Source organism: Nannospalax galili, unplaced genomic scaffold (genome assembly GCF_000622305.1).
Source record: "Nannospalax galili isolate Female #2095 unplaced genomic scaffold, S.galili_v1.0 scaffold359, whole genome shotgun sequence".
Taxonomy (NCBI): domain Eukaryota; kingdom Metazoa; phylum Chordata; class Mammalia; order Rodentia; family Spalacidae; genus Nannospalax; species Nannospalax galili.
The window spans coordinates 2,180,989-2,202,919 of NW_008347042.1; the positions used below are offsets into that span (position 1 = coordinate 2,180,989).

The window sequence follows — 21,931 nt, forward strand, 5'->3', positions numbered from 1 at the left end:
ACTTTCAGCGGCTGTGATTACCTCCACAAGACCCACACAAAGTTTGGGCACACTGACCATCAGTTGTGAAGTGGGGAGGGACTCCTGAGGCCCATCCCCTCTCCAAGGATATATAAGCAGTCACCCACTTCTGGGAGAGACTTTTCTTCAGTGGTTTAGATGCCAGAAAGTTGTCCACACTTCTGTAAGCAACCTTTCACCCATGTTCCTATAAGTAGGTCCAGTTAAACTTACTGGTGTGCCAAGCTAGACTTGAGAGAATTCTTCCTTTGGTCTATCACTAATGCACTTTCTGGAGTGAGAAGATGCTTGTTCACGTCTCCCCAGGAAAAGTTTACCCAACAGGTTCCACTGAAATACTCTCAATGAAGTTGACGTAGCCAGGAGGAAATAACTCACCAACACACAAAGTATTATACTTCAGATTCTGTCTCCACACCCTACACAGCTTCACTGAAAAACCAAGGAGTTTACAGAACTTGAGGATGGTGAACTGTTGACCTTGGGTGCTTTCCTACAGAGGGAAGAATTATTGAGCAACTTCACCGCCTGGTGAGGAAATGAGCTTTAGCTCTGATTTGGGTCTGCTTATTTCAAAGCACCCTGGATGCACGGTGGAAGTACTGTTGGCCCAACCTACCTGAGAGCAGCAGCCAGAGCTCCCCACGCATGCTCTCTGGGATCCCCTTCAACACCAGCTCCCGCGTCTTCTCTGTGCGGTACATGCAGATTCCCTGACCATACTCAGCAAAGTGAATCTTCCAGGCTTGCTCTTTCAAAAACTCTTTGGCCTGAAAGACATAGTGGAACATGACTACACCCCCACAGGACTGGGGAGGGTGGCAATGAGAATCGTAATAATGGAAGAACACATTCAGGTTGAGAAGAACTCGTGAGTACGCAGAGGTCAGTTTCTGGAGTTCTTTCCTGACAATAAGCATTCTGCTCAGTCTCAGAATCCTATTTAATGGACAGCAGAATGTTAATTATATTTATGGTTTTATGTCTAAATCTTCAAGTGAAAAACAAATTAGTGATTTTTTTTAAATGTGGGCTGAGAAGTTGTGCACTCATTTATTGGTTGACTTGTGCGATAGTAAAAAACAAAACAAGGCCAAAAAAAGAAAAGAAAAGAAAGGTAGTTGCACTGGTGCTCTGTGACTTGTACCCTTCTGTAAAGCGCTCTGGAACCTAATGACATATTCAGATTAAAACTTTTTATGAAAACATCTATTGGAGATATTTCTATAGATATTTATGATCATTTATATAGATATTTATGAGTTTTGTTAAGTTAAAAATATTTTATTGGGAGGTTGGAGAGATAGCTTAATGACCAAGAGTGCTTGTTACACAGTCATCAAGTCTGAAGTTTGGATCTCAGCACCCACATAACAAGCCAGACACCCTGAAAAAAAAAAAAACGCCTATACCTCCAGCTCCCAGGGATCTGATGTCCTCTTCCAGCCTATGTATGCACAGGTAGGCCACTTCCACACACGTGTGCATACATTCACACAGACACAAACATACATAAATAAATAAAATAAATGTTAAAAAATAATTTGAGTGGTATTGTTCTAATATAGAAAGTTTCTGGGAAGAGAAAGAGGCACCTACCAATTTCGGGTTGAATTCCTCAGGAGAGCGCCGCCGGTACATGGTCATCAGGGTCTGTGTGGCTGTGGGGATGCTGTTGCCATTGAGGTTGAAAGGGCGTTCTCCATCAGCATCGGAGCTCGTGCTTCTCTGAGGGCTGGAGGACACAAGGCTGCTGGGCCGGGAGTACACCTGTGATGTGCAGAGGAGTAAGGCAAGGCCAGACCTGGGCAGTACAGCTACCTGTGTCCTCTATCTAGATATTAACAACTGGGTCATGTTTTTCTAGATGCTTCCTTGCTACATGAAGAAACAGGAGCAATGCCATGTGCTGGATAGCTTCCATTGTCAACTTGACACATTTGGGAAACTCAATTAAGTTATTCCCTCCATCTGACTGATCTATGGGTATATCTGTGGGGCATTTTCCTGACTTCCGAATGACATGGGAAAGCCTAGCCCACTGTGGGTGGTGTCACTCTTGGAAGGAGGTCCCGGGTTGTATAAGAAAGCAGGCAGAGCGCAGGCCAGAGGAGTAAGCCAGTAAGCAGTATTCCTCCAAGGTCTGTGCTTCCATTCCTGCCTCCAGGTTCCAGCCCTGAGTTCATATCTGACTTCCCTCAAAAACGGAGTGTTACTTGGACGTGTAAGATGCAAAAATCCCTTTCTTGCCCAGGTTGCTTCTGATCATAGTTTATCACAGCCATAGAGAAACAAAATTAATACATGCCAACATGTCAACATTTCTGAGGAGATTAGACTGGGGTTTCAAGGCTCAAACAGGTTTCCCAGGGCTGGGGATGTAGCTCAGCTGGTGAAGTCCCTGCTTAACAAAGCCCTAGGTTTGTAATTCCAGCACTTACAAGGTAGAGGCGGGAGGATCAGAAGCTAAAGGTTCTGATTCTTAGCTACACAGCAAGTTTCAGACCAGTCTGCTTTATATGAGACCTTGCCTTAACCTCTGCCCACCTCCCAAAAGATGAAAGACTTACATGATCTTAAGAGAAACTAGGTTATCATTGTCAAGTAACGATAAAATTTCTTTCCTTTGTATTTTTTCAACAAAGAGGATGTCTGTTTGCCTCACTGATTTGCATACATGCAAAGCATGACACAGGGGAATCTGGAGCTCAGAAGACTGATTGCTGTACTTCCTGGGTAGTTTCTGGTACCTCAAAAATGTCCACATAAATGGACCAGGTGGCAAGGACAGGGATGTCCTATGCGATCTTACCATATCAACACACTGCAGCTAACAGTGTTGCTCCATCACTCTCGCTATCTGTCTTCTCAGTGTTCTAGCTTCCCTGGATGGTGGTCCAGGGCCTACATGCCTTTTATCATAGGAAAATTGTCATATAATCCTGTATTTCAGGTCTGATTCTGTTTAGTGACTTCTGTTTCCTTTCTAACAATGTCACTAGCTGCACAAGACTATTGCTATATAATCAAGACAAATCGTTTAATATCTTCAACTTAAAAAAAAAAAAAAGGTTTAAACTAGGCCTGGTAGTATAAGCCTATAACACCAGCTAAAGCTGAGGCTGGAGGATTGGTTCTTGCTATGTAGACCAGGCTGACCTGTCTCACAGAGATTGCACTGCCTTTGCCTCCTGAGTGCTGGGACTAAAGGTGTATGCCACCACACTGGGTTTTGAAGGTTTCTTTAGATCTATGATCTCAAATACCAATTTCTTACAATTTACAGGAAATCTTGCTGAGACACTGTGATGGGTACCAGGGTAGGTGGCTTAGTTTAGCACCGTTGTGAGGCCTGACAAACAATTTGGACCAGGAAGTGAACACTTTAGGCCTGAACACAGGAAATTCCCACCATACTGGGGTGTCTCCCACCAACCTCATCATCTGAACTGTTGTAGCTTCCCGCAAACTCTTTGTCTGAGTATATTTTAGAAGTTGTCTGCTGCAGGAAATCTGAGATCCTCTGTACCAGGAAGTCTCTGTCTTTCAAATTGGCAAACAGGAAGGTCATCCTATTCCTTGTGCTGATGGACAGAGGGCTGGGGAGCACACTGGAGCTGTCGGCCTTCTCCACAATTGTCACCTGCGGAAACATGAAGCAAACAGCACTGTGTGGAAAGGACTAGAAGCCCGTGGGCAGTGCTGCAGGAACATGCAGCCCAAATCCTAACTTCCTGGAGGACCCAAGTGCGTCTGAGCAAGGCTAACTGGTACTCTTTGACTCTGTATCAATAAAATACAATGGTTCACACAAATCAAACTTGAGTTTCTATAACAAACTAGAATTATCTGTTCTGGGATTTTCTAAACTAGTGGTTCTAAACTGAGAGTTACTGTATGCCCAACTCCTTCCTCAGGAGACATTTTTCAGCAACTATAGGCATGTTTGGTTATCACAAGTAGAAAAGTGACAGCGCCTACTTAGGGGTATGGCTAAACAGCCTACTGTAGCACAGGGTAGCAATGCCAGTAGCACCAAGATGGTGAAGGAATTCCTTGCTTTTCATAACAATTTCATTGAAGGACTGGAGAGATGGCTCACTTGCTGTTCTCATAGAGTACTGGAGTTCAGCTCCCAGCACCCACATCAAGTAGTTCACCCTGCCTGAAAAGACATGGGGGTGACCAACTATTTTTGGATTGGATTTGAGGTCTGCTCCACAGGCAGGAATTCAGGTCTGGTATTGTAAAACTGGTAAAAAGCCCGTGGCTCAAGAAGTCTTCAGCCTAAGGAGGAACCTACTACTCTTGTTTTGCTAAATGACACCTCACTGCCGACTAAATATTTATGCTTATGCCCATAGATAGGTGCTTCTCTTAACCTTGGCCAGAGACGCTTCTCTCTGCAGTGGTCAGCAGTTAGTGCAGACACATAACCAGTCAAGATGCTGAGATTAAGTGAATATTGAATGCTCAGCCTCAAATGGGACATCTATATCAACCCCTGTCCAAGACTCTGGGGGCCCCAGGGATCCTTCCATCTTTGCCTCCCAGCACTAGGATACTAGACACATGCTGCCATGCCCAGCTTTTTATATGGGTGCTGGATCCGAACTCAGGTCCACAACAACATGAACTCAGGTCCAAACAAACACAAATGTATGAAAACTACTTTCTTTATCATATTAAGAAAAAAACTCAAGGCAAACATTAAATGGTTTATCTGCCATAGCTCCAACTTTCTACCCAAAGCTAGCATCTTTTCATTTCTGCAAACAGTCTGAACAAGTATAACCTTCATCCGTACAATGGCATAAGTAGGTCTCCTCTTAATCCCAGAGTGGTTTTCAACCTTGCCACTCCAGGTAACTGTTATATGATGTCCAGGCAGTATTTGATAATGAAAATTATGCTTGGCTTAGTGGATAAAGGCACTTGCTATGCAAGCCCAGCGTTTGATGACTTGACTTTGATCCTTGGAATCTCTGTAAAGGTAGAAGGAGGGAACTAGTTCCCTAGAATAGTCCTTTAACCTCCACATGTGAGCCATGATTATTTCCACATACATCAAATATGCACATATACATAAATAAAAATAAAAATAAATTTAAGAAAACTTCTCTTTGAACTAAGTGAAAACAAAAACAAAAACAAAAACAAAACACTAACTGGCTATCTCAGAGACTAAGAAGGTAAATTTTCAGGAAAAATTTACAAAGTCCGCGGCTGGAGTGATGGCTCAGCAGTAAAGAGCACTGACTGCTCTTGCAGAGGACCCGGGTTCAATTCCCAGCACCCACAGGGAGGTTACGAACTGTCCTTAACTCCAGTTCCAGGGGAATCCGAAGCCCTCTTCTGACCTCTGTGGCATTGCACAACACGAGTGCACTCACATACATGCAGGCAATACACTCATACAAATAAAATAAAAAAATAAAAAAAAGTTACAAAGTCCATTTAATCACTAAATGTAAACACAAGTCATCTTCCCACCTCTGAATTTACCACCAACAAATTATTCTGGCCTCAAGGTGTGATATAACGCTAGTTATATACCAGTGTTCTAATACTGACCCTGTGATGAGCTGAATTGAATCTGTCAATTGATTGACATTTTATATTCTTTTTCATTCACCATTCATCTTCAGGAAATTTATAGTCTTTAACTTTGAGAATGCGACTGGGAAAAACCAGCAACAGTGCAAAGGCACAACCATATAGGTGAATAAATAATGTATATAACACATTTAATGGAATACTATGCAATCATCAAAAATTACATGGTAGAAAGCTATTTAACGATTTAGGGAAATAAGGCATACTTACTGCTAAAGGAAATAAGTAAAAACTAAAATTTCTGCTTTATATTTAAATTATCTTATATGTACACAATAAAGAATAGAAAAAGCTTAAAAACCTGATCAATGATGGTTGTCTCTGCATGGTGGAATCATGAGGGGATTTTTTCTTATTTGTCTGTACTTTTACAACTTCCTATGATGCATTACTCTTAAAATATGGAAAAAAAAGGGAAAATTTGCTTACTTGGGTAGATTTCCAAAGAAAGAAGAGGAATGAGGGAAATCTGAACCCTTCACTGCAGAGGATCTTAGCAAAGTGACAAAGTTGAAGTGTCCAGAACTCTAACCGCCTTTAATTCCAGAAATGACCAAAGGTTAGAAGTCACCACTTTGGGAATCACAGGCTTCCAGGCCTGCACTGCTCATCCCCTGGCCACAGTGAAAGGGTGACAGGCATTATCAGCAAACGATGAATATTCGCTGATGGTGAAAAGCTCACCAATCCTGGGGCTGGGGAAATGGCTCATTGGGTAAGACAGCTTGCTGTGTGAGTATGAGTTTGAATCCCCAGAACCTACATAAAAACCTGGGCATGGCTGCTCTTACTTGTAATCCCAGCCCAACACAAGTGGATTCCACGAACCCATTGGCCTGCCAGCCTAGCTGAAAGGTGAGCTTCTAGTTCAGTGAGAGACCCTGTCTCAAGACAGGCAGTGTGAAGGAAGAAGACAGCTGATGTCCTCTTCTGGCTGCCATATGTGTGTACTGGTGCATGTAGCTGCACATTCAAATGCATGCAACACACACACACACACACACACACACACACACAAATAAATAAATTCTTGGTTTACACAAAAAAAGCATTACAAACAGTAGGCCTAAAATGTTGCTTTTCCACTTAATACTTACTTCCCGGAGTGGGATTATGAGGCTACATAAGTTTTCCTCCTTGCTGGTAAAGCAGATGTAATTTGTTGAGACAAACATCTGTCCCAGAATATGCATTTTGTTAAACGGAGTCCAGAGGGTGCAGTCTGTGTGGCCATCTAGCTTTTCATCTTTGGGCAACCGGAAAAGGGCACGGTATCTCTCACTCTTCGCCCTGGCATCGAGATCACTGGAAAGCAATGATTATAGTTCACTACACACAAGAAAGTGCCTTTTAACTGATGGGGCCAGAGAAAGTTCCCACCCCCCTTGTCTCTCCTCAGTCATTGTAGACTCATTCCTCCTTTCTATTGCTTTACGTTGGCATTAATGCCAACGTAATGGCCCCAAAGCATAACGGAAGTATTATTTTAATGTATCTAGCCAATTTACATTTAACACTTGTAAATATTAAATAATTTGGGAAAAGATCTGAAAAAGGAAATTTACTCTCTTTCCAAATAATTCAAGAATTCCTAAAGAGATTTAACCAGACTTACTTTTATTCAAAGCCACTCTTGGGGATTTATCTTTTAAGGAATGGTCTAACGACAGTGTGAATATTCACATGAATGTGCTGGGGGTCACTCTCCATCTTAAACTATAGAACTGTGTGAAGAGACCTGGGACCAGCCCAGTTCTTGGTCAACTAAGGTTTCCAGTCTCAGTCAAAGCTTCAGTTGACTGCAGTCTTTCCCGTAATAAGTCCCTTTCTCCTGTTCCAAACTCTCTTCTCAAGCGTCTATCCTACCTAGGCCCACAGAAGGCCTTGCCCATGGCTTTCAAGAGCAAGGAGTGGGCTCTCTCTAGTCCCCTCTGCCCCTTCTGCAAATTACCTCCATCCTCATCAGCTCTTAATGGATCTTCACACATTAGCCTCCCTTTCAGGTTTTACAGATATTATATTTGAAATTTATTTTCTTAAGCTTTACCTTATGCTTCCTTCTGTCCCAATACCTACCCTTACCAATAGAATTTTCCCATATGATTTTTCCTTCTGTCCTGTTTTCTGGTGTAGCTATTTGGCCCGGAATGGAAACATTCCCTTGTTGGGGAAGTTCCTAAGACTCAGGAAGTAAACAAAACATACAAGGTACAAGAAGCAAACAAGCCTGACTAGGCTCAGGAATCTGAACTATACAAGATTCGCAAGGGTCCTCCCCAAGGTTGTATAATCAGTAACAATTCCTGGGGAGAGTCTCTCTGTCAGGCTAAGCTGCCTGTAAGTCACTTGCAAGTTGTATAAGCAACTGGGGGGGAGCAGTTTCATGTGTCCTTGCCCATGCCTGGGTGGGCTTTTCAGTGATACAACTTCCTTTGAGTCAAGTTCCCCTAACTAACCTCTATCCATACTCTTGTAAGTAACCCCAATAAACTCCCTGGTTCACTAAGCTAGGTTTGGGTGAATCCTTCCTTTGATTTGTCACTGGTGCGTTTTCTGGGATGAACAGACGTGTTCATGGCTCTCCAGGAAAACTCACACGGCATCCAATTTTTCCAAATAAAATCTCTGCTTTGTTATTAAACTTTTTGGAAAGATAGTCTATACTTGCCCAATCACCTTTACTTGGCTTTCACCGGCTGTAAAATTCATTGTGGTAATGCATCATCTGTTGTCCACTATGATGTCAAAACCTATCTCAAATCCCCAAGGACCTCTTAATTATAACCCACCTCTTTTCCAGCTCCAGTTACTGCCTACATACCAATGTTTTCCAATTCCATGTACCTAACAGGGATAAGCTCTATCCTGATGTTCTGCAGGCAACTCCACTCAACACAGTCAAAACTGAACTCTCATATCCCTTTGACACACTCTTCCTCATCTCACTTCCCATCTTGGGGAAGGGCAATTCCATGGAAGCAATCAAATTTAGAAGGTGTCAACTTTCCCTCACCCCATCTCTGGCTCTACTTCCACACCCAGCCTTCCAGGCTTCTCTGCAGGCTCTCATCTATGCCCTGCCTGCTCTCCCCATATGATGGATGGGCTTACTACCCTTGGTGTTTCTCCGTTGGGCTCCAGCCATATGTGCATCCCTCTACCTGAAATGTGTATCCTTCTGTAACTCATGAGCCCAGCTTAGAGTGGCTCCATCAAGAGTCCATCTGAACTCAGTATGGGCCCACAGCACTCTGTCCTTAGACCAGCAGAGCTGCAAGCACACAGCATAGGAAGTAGCCATGTCTGTCTCTCACTGGCCTGGGAGTACCTCAGGTAGTCTTTCAGTATTGTATCTACACCCAAGAAAGTACTCATAACATAACCTGAAAGGTGGTCAGAACCCAGTGCCTAAATGAGTAGACGGGTTTTTCATTTTAATCTCTCAGTCTCTCTCACCCACCGTTTCAGAGCAGATACTTTTTTGGGAGATTTCTTCTTGAGTTTGGGCAGGGACCTGTCTTGTTCAAAGCCTTCGTTGTCCAAGAGCTGCCTCATGGCTATGTTGGCAAGCTGTTCCATTAGCTTGAAAGTCTCATTGATGTTGAGGAACACAGAGAAGAAATGCTCGCTGGACCGTGTGCTCACTTTGATCACGTCAGGCAGGAGCAGCGTGGCGTTCTTCTCCAGCTGAGTGATGTCCACCCACCGGATCACCAGCTTGGCTGAACACAGGTAACAAGGTTGGGTCAACACCTGCTCCAGACACTGCAGTCCCACAGATCTGGTCCCTAATCCTGCCCAATCTCTTTGAGAGCTGACCACATCTTTACTGCTTTATTAGTTATAACTCGTATCACATAAATTCTGTGATCAGAATTATTATGGGCTGTCACATAGCTACTAATTCAATTATGCCACTGGTGAATATCTAGTACTAAGTAAGCATTTTTTACAAGTACTGAATGGAGAATAATTGAATTTACCCATTAAATAGGAAAAGAGTCTTAACTTAGCTTTACCTACATACATCTTTTTGATATTTTGATTTGGTTTATGAATTTAGGGAAAAGTCTCAGTAGACTTTCCAAAGGTAGCTGCTGAAATTCTAAACACCTACCTTCTCTCCCCATGAGGAAGGAGGAAAAGCACAGGTGGTTAATACTGAGGTACATCCAACCCTGCCGGGGGACCTTCCCCTTCCAGTAGCTGCAAGAGTAGTAGTTGACCAGTTTCTCTTCTTCAGGCATCCCAAACAGCCTATGGAACTTGACGATGGCTTCTTTAAACTTCTCGGTGTCGTCGTCTTCTTTCACATCATTGATTTTGTTATACTCTGCAATGATGCCCTAATCAGGGATAAAACATAAAGCACACAGCTGGAATTAATGACGACAGCTGTACATACTGGAAAGAAACAGTTTCTAAGACCAGAATTGTTTAATGATTAATTCTTTTCAAAGGCAACCATCAAATTCTAAGTTTCTTTTTCTTTCTTTCTTTCTTTCTTTCTTTCTTTCTTTCTTTCTTTCTTTCTTTCTTTCTTCTTTCTTTTCTCTCCCTCTCTTTCTTTCTTTTTCTTTTTCTTTTTCTTTTTTTTTTTGAGAAAGGGTCTCAGTCTATGGCCCAGGTTGGCCTAAAAAGCACTATGTAGTCCAGTCTGGCCCTAAATTCACTGTGACTCTCCTGCTTCAGATTCCCAAGAGTCACCATATTTATCTAATTAACAAGCTGCATTTGTGCACTAAGAGATTTTCAGAGGATCTTATTATATAGTTCACTGGTGTTATTTTATTGAATTCACTTTAAATGAAATGCACAGGTTTATTTTTTACATGAAAAACATAAACATTTTGCTGTTTCCTTGTTTGTACTCAGCAATACCATAACAGAACCATCCCAAAGGTCAGCTTCTGCCTTTCTCAACAAAACATACGATGAGAAAGGAGAAAAGACTGAATGCAAGTCACTAATAGACACTTGACTAGAGACCCACTGTCTCAGTAGTCATCTGAGCAGAAAATGAATGTATATGAGCACAAAAGTTGTATTAGACACAGCATTCTTTTGACATCTGGGCATGAAATGAAATCTTTACCTAGCACATGACTGGTTTAATATCTTTAACTATTATGGTAGCTTGGGAAGTCATTTTGTTATTAGCCAAATTCTCTGTAATTCCCTGAAAACTATCTTCCTGTGCATCTTGTTAGAAAAAGCTCCCCTGGGCCAAGGAGATGGCTCAGCAGGTAAAGGCACTTACTGCCAAATCTGACAACCTGAGTTTGATCCTCAAGACCCACATGGTAGAAGGACAGATCGACTGACTCCTACAACATGTTCTCTTTCACATATGTGTGGCACTCACGGCCACACACATACACAACTGTGAGTACACGCACACATACACAAATAATAGATGTAATAATTTTTTTAAGGAAAAGAAAAAGGCTCCCTCAAATTCTACATTGGCTTTGTAGTCATCAAATCTTCTATCTCATCTTCATTTTCTCTGATCTCATTTTCCTTCACCTCATTTTCACTGGAAAAGCACGTACTTCAGAGCCTGACAATTGTAGATTCAGGTCTCAGAAGTGTCCTTTATATCTGTGTGAACTAGGGCAAATTGGGATTTTCCTAGACATGACTGAGTCCTTCTGTATCCCTAGGATAAAACTTACAGCAGCCTCATTAGTCCTCCAACTCCCAGCCTGTGGGCTACAGGTCTCCCTTCTTGTAAAATGGCCTTGATAGTCCCCCACAATCTTTTCTTCTTAAAACTAATTTTGAGGGGTTGGATAGCTAGCTGGTTGAGGCAGTAAAACTCTTGCTGTGCAATCATGAGGACCTTGAGTTTGATTCCTTAGAATCTACATGGAAAAAGCAAGTGTGGCCACACATGGCAGTAACCCTAGTACTGGGGATGTAGAGACAGGAAGATGGCTGGAGCTTGCTGGTCAACCTGTCTAGCTAAATTGGTGAGCTCCAGGTTCAGTGAGGGACCTTGTTTCAAAAACTGAGGTGAAGAGCAACTAAAGTCACCAGATGTTACCCTCTGGCTTCTACACCACATGTTTACACATGTGCATGTATTGGTACACAGACAAGTACTCCCCCCCCAAACACACACACACACACACACACACACACACACACACACACACACACATACACACACACACACACACACACACGGAGGGGGCAGGGAGAGAAAACCAAAAACTGCTTTTGACTATATACATGATAATTCTTATTACCAAAATCCTAAGTCATTCACCATTAGTATTACACCGAAATTCTAGACCACACAAATTCTGAATCCAACCAGCACTGTAACCTTTCTTTCAAATGTGTGCTGTTTGAGTAGCTTCCCATGAGAACTCTTCCCCAGCCAGCCTGAAGCACCCTCTGGGACTAAACATGTCATTTCTAACTCTTTGACCTTCTTGCCTGTGGTTCTGTAATTTTCTGGGCCCTTCTATAGCTAAAATTGCCCTGTTTCAATAATCTTACCAAACATCAATGTCTGGTTTAATTATTTCCTACCTCCTTGTGAACCTTCTAGCCATTGCTCCCCAACACAAAGTACTGGTGATTCTCTGCATCATGTACGGAAATCCTTCCTGAATTCTACGTCCATTGCCAGATCTCTCCCTGTGGCCAGCAGCAATGAGGAGTGGTGGGAGGATGGAGGGCTTCAGTTACCCACAATCCCATCACCACTGAAGTGACTTGAAAGTATCTAAACAACAACTATCACAGGAAACAGCAGGATTGCTATGCAATCACAAGCCCACACCATATCTGCAATCTATTCTAACAAGAAGCCACTCCTAGGCCCTCAACACAGTTGGGCATTATCATAATGCTTGTTATCAAGATTCTCTCACCCCTCAGATTCTGTACGGCCGTTTTCTGAAAACAGATCTGACAGCAGTAGTTCCACCTTAAAAACTTCCACAGCCTATCTACAAAAAAAAAAAAAAAAAAAAAAAGAAAGTCTGCACTGAATCTCAGCCGTAAACTCTTCTCCCCCAGATTATTTTCTGCCCAAGCCAACTTTTCCAGCTTTGGCATAAATATCACCCTTACTCTGAAACTAAGAAAACCTTCCATGAGATATACGCGTTCTTAATTCTATGCTCTTTTAATTTATATGCTGGTGGAAAGATTTTCTTTATAAGACCCTCAACCACTAAATGCAAGTTCCAAAACAGATGATACTGCATTGAACATTTTTATCACTGATATCTAGCATCTAAAAAGTATTGAATGATGGGGCTGGAGAGGTGGCTCAGTGGTTAAGAGCACTGACTGCTCTTGCAGAGGACCTGGGTTTGATTCCCAGCACCCACATGATGGCTATGAACCATCCTTAACTCCAGTTCCAGGGGAATCTGAAGCCCTCTTCTGGCCTCTGTGGCATTGCATGACACGGGTGCACTCACATACAAGCAGGCAATACACTCATACACATAAAATAAGAATAAAAAATAAAATATTTTTTTAAAAAAGTATTGAATGATGGGGCTAGAGAGATGGTTCAATGATTAAGAGACCGTACTGCTCTTCCAGAGAACCGGAATTCTGCTCCTCGAATTCATGTAGGGCAGCTCACAACTGCCTGTAGCTCCAGCTCCAAGAGATCAGAGAAACCCTCTTCTGGCCTCCATGGGCACCTGAACACACATGATGCACATAATAACTCATGCAGACAAACATACATGCACATAAAATAAAAAAATCACTTTTAGAAAGTATTCAGGGGCTGGAGAGATGGCTCAGTAATTAACAGCACTGGCTGCTCTTGCAGAGGACTTGGGTTTGATTCCCAGCACCCACATGGCAGCTAACAACTGTCCATAACTCCAGGGGAATCCAATGTCCTCTTCTGACCTCCTCGGGCATGCATGACATAGCTACGCTTATATATATTCAGGCAATATACTCATACACAAAAATTTTCTTTTAAAAAATATTCAGTGCTCTGGACATGATGGTACACACTTAGTCCCAACACTCAGGAGGCAGAGCCATGTGGCTCTCTGTGAGATTGAGGCTAGCCTGTTCTACATAGTGAGTTCCAGGTCAGCCAGGGCTACAGTGAGATTCTGTCTCAAAAAGACCCCCCAAAAAGTGTTCAGTTTAATATTATTAAATGAAAATATGTTGATGTATCAAATTAGAATATCATTAGGGCCCAAATTTTGCTTTTTACTACATGATTCTGAGCTGTGGATTGTGAAATCTATAATGAAGAACTTTGGACGTTTAGTTTCAAGTTGTTGACTCTTGGCTCATAATTACACAGGATGACAAGTATGTCTGGAATCAGAAGTAGCAACATGCACATTCTATAAAATTCTCAGTGAATCAATAAACACATTTTTTAAAAAAGTAGCTGCATGCTTCCTTGGGAAAATAGCTGAGATAAGACTTTGTTCCTCACTTAGTTCTGCTACCACTCCCCTGACTGAACATGTTGAGCCAGGAAGGCCCACTTGGACCTATACTACTCTATGCATGCCAGGGCTTCAGGAGAGTATTAAACGAGGGATTTCAGCTATCCAGAGCAGCACGAGGGCACTAGACCACTTGTGGGGAAGAGTTCCAAAGTTTCCTCCTGAGTTTGAAGCCAGCAAGCTGGGCTGCATAGTGACTTCCAGGTCAGCCTGGATGACAGAATGAGACTGTCTCAAACATATTCCACCCAAACGCACACAAAAGGAAAAGAAGTGAACGGTTGAGTACATAAAATGAAGAGGAGGCTCCAGTAACGGGAAGCGGCAGCAGCGTTTCTCAGGCAACCCCAATGGCCTAGAGTCAGCCGGGAGACCCTCTAGTGGGCTTACATTTCATCTTCTGGACCACTGTAGAGGGTCTCTTAACAAAGTCAAAGTAGGAAGAACATTAAAACAAAGTGATGTATATCAGACCATGTTAACCCTGTATTTTTTTAGTGTAAGAACACTATACTAAATACCAATTTCTAGAATGTTCATTTAAACTTGAGAACATTTTTAAGTATAAGTAGATTTAAGAAGGGATGAAGCCAGGATTTGGCAGTTTGAAACACTCAGGGACTATGGACGGATATCAAGAGACAAAAGCTCCCTCTTCCAACTTTCCCACCTTTTGGAAAAGACAGGGTCTAGAATGCCAAAATTTCCTTGGTTTTCTGTAAAATTTCACCAACCAGGAGGCCAGGTTGATGGAACAAAGGGATGGAATGTTTCCTTCCTCTAAGTTCTACAGATTCTGTGTACTGTAAACTGGGTTCTAGGTGACAGCTCCTTAATCTTCAGAAAATCAACATATCCAAATATGTTAGATACTTAATGTTAGTTTAAATATGCAAAAGAGTATTGAAAGGGAGCTTAGAAAAAGAGTAAATTAGCTTGGTAAACACGAGGAAATCTTTAGCTTCACAATCAATCAAGGAAAGAAAATTAAAACATTGAGGCGTTAAACTTTAAAACCATTTAAAAAACTATAATCCTGAAAACAAGTAGCACGTAATCATGTGGGGATTCTGAAATACCTACAATATCTACTAAGGTCCATTAAATTGCTTTTTGGTTCTTAAAACGTTTTAATTACTTCACCTATTAATCCATATTTTATAATCTATCCCAAAGGATGATAGGGCGAATACAACTTGTGGCAAAAGTTATATAAAGTGTTAGCTGCAGTTTTATGTGTTTGCCTATCCCTTGATAATTTAGAAGAAAGGTGAAGACGAGAAAATAAGGTCAGTTATGGAGTCATATTATCTACCGAAATAACACCTAAAATTACATAACTATAGTGAATACTGGTAAAGGCAAAAAAGCAGACTACCAAATTACAGGAGCACACAAACTATTGTGATCAATATATGGTATGGATTACTGCTGCTTCTACAGTTGATTATTACATTTATAACTTATAAAAGCTAATTAGATATAATAACAAATAAGCTTGCTGGTTCCCTTCATTATTGGACAATCTGTGAACTAGTAAGCTATTCATTTGCACATGAATGGTATTCTTTCAAACATAGCTGCATTCACAGTAATTCCCTCCACATAATTGGTTTCAGGGGAATTAAATCTGACATATTTAGTGTAATGCAAATGGTGAAAAGAAAAGCTATTTGACATAAATTGGCCTTGATTTATTCACTGATTCATCCGTTTTCTTAAGGACTGTCACTTCCAAACTTTGCTTTCTTCCTATACCTCCATTTTTGTGCATTTCCCAGAGATGACAGTACCTGAGGCAGGACTGGGAAGTGGCCCCTCACTGCTCACCTTGCTATGTGTCTGTTTTCCCCAGCAGCTGGCTGCCCTCTTTTATCCAGCCCTTCCTGTATGATTTGATGAGGAACTCGCCTGCTCTCCTCATTCATACACATGACTTACACATAAAATGCAAACATCAAATCTGGGTTCCATCATCATAACTCCTAATTATTCAACAGTACACCCACACATATTTTAATTAGAAGCTGCTTTTCCTGTAAATTACTCTTTATATCCCATTTTTACCTTTTTTATTGCTCATTCTGATCCCCCTCCCCAAGAAACACCTTACAACTTTACATGGCACAAATGATCATAAGCAAAGTCAGTGGCAAACCTAGGGGAAACAGCTACAATACACAGAAATCAATAAAGGGCAAATGACTTTTCTGTACAAAGAACTTTTAAAAATTCAAGGAAAAAGGTCTGGGAAGATAGTTCAATCAGCAAAATACTTGCCTTGCAAGTAGAAGGACCTGAGTTCAAGCCCCAGAAACCAGGTTTAAAAAAAAAGCTGGGTATGGTGGTCCATGCTTATGATCTCCATACTGGGGACACAGAGACAGACCAGCCAGCTTTGCCTTCTTGCAAGGTCAGGCCAGTGAGTGATCCTGTCGCTTAAAAGGGTGTTGAATATTCTCACCAGAAAAGCTTCCTCATGCAACAGACGGTGATTAAACTAGAAAGCCACAACTGGCCAAAGTGCAGAGAACAAGAGACTGCAGAGTAGAGTGCTTATCTCTAAATATGACACGTGTATCAAACCTCTATCACCCAAAGCTCAGGGACCGTTGTGGAGGAGGGGGCAGAAAGACTATAAGAGCCAGACATAGTTAATGACTACAAGGAAACAGTTTTCCAGATAGCTGGGCAGTTACTCATTATGAATTCACCAGCAATAGTGACAGCATGTACAAGACCCATGTAAGCTCAATTCAGATAAAATTCCAGCATAGAAGTGGGAAACGGGGAAGAAGCACCCACCTCAGCTGAGGAACTACTGGCAACTGATAACTACTGGGAGAGGGAGAGTTAGTGTTCTTTAAGGCTGTAATGCTATAGATTAACCAGCCTCCAGTGGACAGAAGCACACCAAACGACATTCAGTAGGCCTTAGTACATATGACAGAGTACATGAAATCTGTCCAGGAGGCTACAGTGAAGGACACAGATAAGATGTAAATATGCTCAAAACACATTGTATTAAATTTGCAAATATTAAAAAAAATGCATTTTAGCTGGGCATGGTTGTGCATGCCTTTAATCCCAGCACTTGGGAGGTAGAGGCAGGCAGATCTTTGTGAGTTCGAGGCCAGCCTGGTCTACATAGTGAGTTCCAGGACAGCTGGGGCTACAGGGAGACCCTGTCTCAAAAAAAAAAAAAAAGACAAAAAAAATGCATTTTGAGAAAAGATTGAGACAAAGTCTCACCAAATTGCACAGGATGGCTCTGAGCTCACTGTAATGCAGGCAGACCTTGAACATGTGATGCCTTTGCCTCAGTCTTCTGAGTATCTGAGATTAAAGGCCTGAACCACCAGGTCCATCATGATGATTAGTGTTAACTGTCAACTTGACAAAATCTAGAATCACCCGTGATCCTCTGAGCTTGTTGCTGAGGGGTTGTCTTGATTACATTACGTGATGGGGGAAGACCTGCCCAGGATGAGTGGCACCACATTCTAGGCAGGGAAGTCTGGACTGTAGAAGAGTGGAGAAAGGCAGCGGGGCACAAGCATGCCTGCATTCATGGATGTTGTAGATGATATGCCGGCTCCCTCAGGCTCTGTGCTGAAGATATCTTGCCCGCCTGAACTGTGACCTACAATAAACCCTCTCTCTCCCCTCAACCCCCTCCAAAAGAAATCACACTCACATGATCAACTTTAAATCCAATTTGGATCACATATTTTAAAAGAATAATTAAGTAACTGTGGTATTAGTTACTTCAAAAAGGGGGTCTCTTTGGAAAAATCAGTATAATGCAGTGTTTTTCAAAATAGACAAAATTAGCCGGGCATGGTGGCACACGCCTTTAACCCCAGCACTTGGGAGGCAGAGGCAGGCAGATCTCTGTGAGTTCAAGGCCAGCCTGGTTTACATAGCGAGTTCCAGGCCAGCTGGGGCACAAGGGAGACCCTGTCTCAAAAAGACCGAACTTTCCTAGAATACTGATTTACTGAGCTTACAGTTTGGATCCATACAAATTAAATTTTTTTTTTGTCTTATTGAGACAGGGTCTCCCTGTAGCCCCAGCTGGCCTGGAACTCGCTATGTAGACCAGGCTGGCCTTGAACTCACAGAGATCTGCCTGCCTCTGCCTCCCAAGTGCTGGGATTAAAGGAATTTACCACCATTCCTGGCTAACAAAATAATTTTAAAAAAGAACATTGAGTAAAATGATGAAGTGGTGACTTTATAAGCCACAGAGAGCTATGTTAAGATTTGTCATTACATTTATTTGGAAAGGAAGAGGACGAGAAAAGACGGATATTAACATAAACGCAACATATCTGTCTAGTTTATAAACTCATGTATTGTTTAAATGTGGATAAAGCATAGAAAATGAAAGAGTCTTGTCTTAAAAGTAAATTAATTTAGTTTTTTGTTTTTGATTCTAAACAGTATTAACAAATAAAACTATTTTAAAAATAAGCAATGATAATTTTTGTATTTATTCTTTGTGCTTATTTTTAAATATGAGCATATGGTGGTAATCTCATCATACTCTTTGCAGACTTTTGTCTTGTATTTGTTCCTTACATAAGATGAAGGAGAATGACAACTTCATTACAGTGAATTATCTTGTTGACCAATATTTCCTGCCAAAGTGTTCATAAAAATGAGAGATAATGGTGGATTTTAATGGTTTTCCTTCCTCATTTTACCAATTTGAAACAAGTCACACACCGGCAGGAACAGTGCTTCTTTATATGAGTGAGCGTCTCCAAATTGGTCACAGTATGCCATGAGTCAATAACAATCTTTCAAAAAATGCAGGGGACTTCACGAAATTCTACCCTTTACCTTTTCTAGTAAATAACACTGTAATTAAATAATGGCAATAAGATGAAAGAAAAATATACAGAAATTCACTTTACTATCTCTCACTTTGTAGACAGATATAAGTCCAGAATCAAAATCACTTTTTATATGAATTTAGTTCTATGGGAAAAAAGGTGGGGGTAGACAGCACTTGACAAATGACATCCGAGGTTGTCCTCAGTGCTACACACACATGCACACACAAAATAAGAAAATGACCAAAATTTCTATAAAAATCAACAGAAGACATAAGCTGGATAACCGACGCTGTTGGTGAAGCTGTGGGGAAGGGGGGACTCCACACATGCCAGTGGGAATAACAGAAAATGGGACAGGGCCTGTGGACAGGAGTTGGAGAACATTTACCCTTCGGTCTTCCACAAGTTCACCCTAAAGGTACAGCTCCAATAACATAAAAATACAAATGCACACAGTTCTATGTGTAGCATTTATAGCTGCAAAATGTTGGAAGCCACCTAAATATCCAAGTACCGGTGAACAGCTAAACTAACTACAGTAAACACATGCTTCACAGTTGTAAAAAGAATGAGGAAAAACTATGGGATCCTGGGTCAGAACATGAATGAAAAAACATAGAATATTTATTTATTCATTTAGTTAGTTATATTTATTTAGTTAGTTTTTTTGAGACAGAGTCTCCCTGTAGCTCCAGCTGACCTGGAACGTTTAGCCATACTTAGCTTAATATTTTTCATCAAATACCTCTATTAAAAAACATACTAAAGGATTTGGGAGAAAGTTCCTCTCAAATAGTAAGTACACAATGATAAACAAGTAGGGTAAGATGTTCACAGGCAAGTCTGGATGAAGGATATGATATAGGTATGCTTTCCACAATTCTTATTTTTACAACATTTCTGTAAATCTTAAATGTTTCCCAATTAAAAGCCTTTTATATTTTTAGATTTCTTTTTATAATATTTTCCATTTATTCCTTGATATTTCCTACATATAATGCACTTCAATCATATTCACCCAAAACAAAACGAAAGCTCTACCTGTATCTTTCCTCTCACGAACGTGGTGATGTCATTCTCATTCTCGAAGATGGAGAGCGTTTGCAGGAGATTCTGCTCAAGCCATTCCCAATGTTCAGTAATTTCCTTCCTGGAACCACCTGCAGGAATATAAAGATGATAATAACAATGGCAAGTGTCATGCCAAAGACACATCCAGAACCAAGCTTACACAACCAATTCTCAACGCAGGCAAGGGAGACTGTCCTTCCAGGAGCTCTGACTTTAAATGTGTCTTGTCCAGAGGAGACACACACTGCAATCAACATATGGAAACCCTTCTAGACCATTTCGATCATGTGAGCCCAGAAACTTCTAAGACTCTGGGGCAGAGTAGAAAGCAGTCACATGTGCCACACCAACCCTTCTGGACTCGGGGATTAGCTCTTTTCTTCTCCCTTCTACAATGTGCACCTTGTAGGACAAAGCATAGTTCTTGTTGTGATGCCTGGTTTAGATGGTCAGGCTGCAACATTGGGTGAGCTGTGATGTACCACTGCTGATCTGTTGAGACCCCAAAATGAGCCTCACTCATTTCAGTTGTGAGTGAGATGCAAAAGCAGACCATCGCTAGGAACAGCAGCCGACATTCACAATATTCACCATAGCAGCTGCTTGAAATACAGAGATGAGGTCATCATCCTTACAGCTTCCAACTAAGTCACTACATTTCTGTCAGATACTAGGAAACACATGTCACCTCACTTGGCAATCTCCAAATTAAACAATCCTAGCCTTGATTTTATACACACACACACACACACACACACACACACACACACACAAAACCACCCTTCAGGGCTTAACATTGACACCATCAGGATGAAGTCAGAAAATTCTAGAATGAATTCTCTTTATCACCATTCATGATCTCACAGAAAAGCCTTTTTAAATAAACTATCCACAGTCACACATCTAAATTGCATGAGCTACCTGTTTCCATACTCGAGTGATCTTGTGAATTCACTGTTTCTTTCTTTAGGTTATCACCTTAGATTTCCAAGTTATCTTTTAATTGAGATCTCAAGAGCACTGTTTTTCCTCTGTTCTTTGCCACTAGTAATTCAAGATATCTCAGAATCTCAAGCCAATTTCTGACAAGGGAAGGAAAGTGGGAGATGCAGCAGTATCTGCCATTATGCTCAGAACTACTCTGGCTGTAGAACTGAAATGTCTTTAAGAGCAAGAGCCATGTTTGAAGGACTTCAGAACCATGGTTGGAGGAAAGGCAAAAAAGAAAAAGGAAATACAAGTTCATGTTCTGTTGGTTTAGGATTAAACAGCAAAACTGCTGATAAGGGATGCTTATATGGGGCTGGTGATGGAGCTCAGTGTAAGGTGCTTACCTAAAATGTGCAAGGTCCTGGTCCAGGTTCAAGTACCATGATAAACAGATGAAATTGTAAAAGTGGTGTTTTAATAAAGGGAAAAAAGCAGATTTCTCAGTCTTGGGACACCCTCAAGAACAGGGCCTTTTGCTTCATGGGGACTTTTCATGGCTCACTTATTTGAGGCCATAGTGGCCCATGTATAATAGCAATAGAGGGGCTGGAGAGATGGCTCAGTGGTTAAGAGCACTGACTGTTCTTGCAGAGGACCTGGGCTCATTTCCCAGCAACTACATGGCAGCTAACAACTGTCCACAACTCCAGTTTCAGGGAATCCAATTCTTCTGACCTCTGTGGGCAATGCATGACACAGGTGCTTACATACATGCAAGCAATACATTCATACACATAAAGATAATAAATAAAATACTTTTAAAAAGCAATGGGATGCTGATAGTACTGTACAATGTCATGGCAACATCTGGCACTTAAGATACCTGGTTTCTTCCACTTGGCTGCCATGGACCAGCTGGATGTTTTTAGATGGTTGTTTAATCTATGTCTCAAATTCTGTACAAGTAAAATGGACACAAATAAACTCAAT

General features: G+C 41.4%; 1 protein-coding gene across 2 annotated transcripts in view; it reads right to left on the reverse strand.

Moving 5' to 3' along the window:
• Tbc1d9 (TBC1 domain family member 9) overlaps positions 1-21,931 on the reverse strand; it is a 133,227-nt gene that overhangs the window by 44,498 nt on the left and 66,798 nt on the right. For both annotated transcript variants that reach the window (XM_008843437.3, XM_029568491.1), the window contains exons 3-9: positions 19,982-20,100; positions 9,755-9,983; positions 9,098-9,359; positions 6,735-6,942; positions 3,458-3,664; positions 1,621-1,791; positions 641-791 (exon numbers count right to left, since the gene is read on the reverse strand). In XM_008843437.3, coding sequence (XP_008841659.1) covers positions 641-791; positions 1,621-1,791; positions 3,458-3,664; positions 6,735-6,942; positions 9,098-9,359; positions 9,755-9,983; positions 19,982-20,100 — 1,347 coding nt within the window. The remainder of the gene's footprint in view (positions 1-640; positions 792-1,620; positions 1,792-3,457; positions 3,665-6,734; positions 6,943-9,097; positions 9,360-9,754; positions 9,984-19,981; positions 20,101-21,931) is intronic.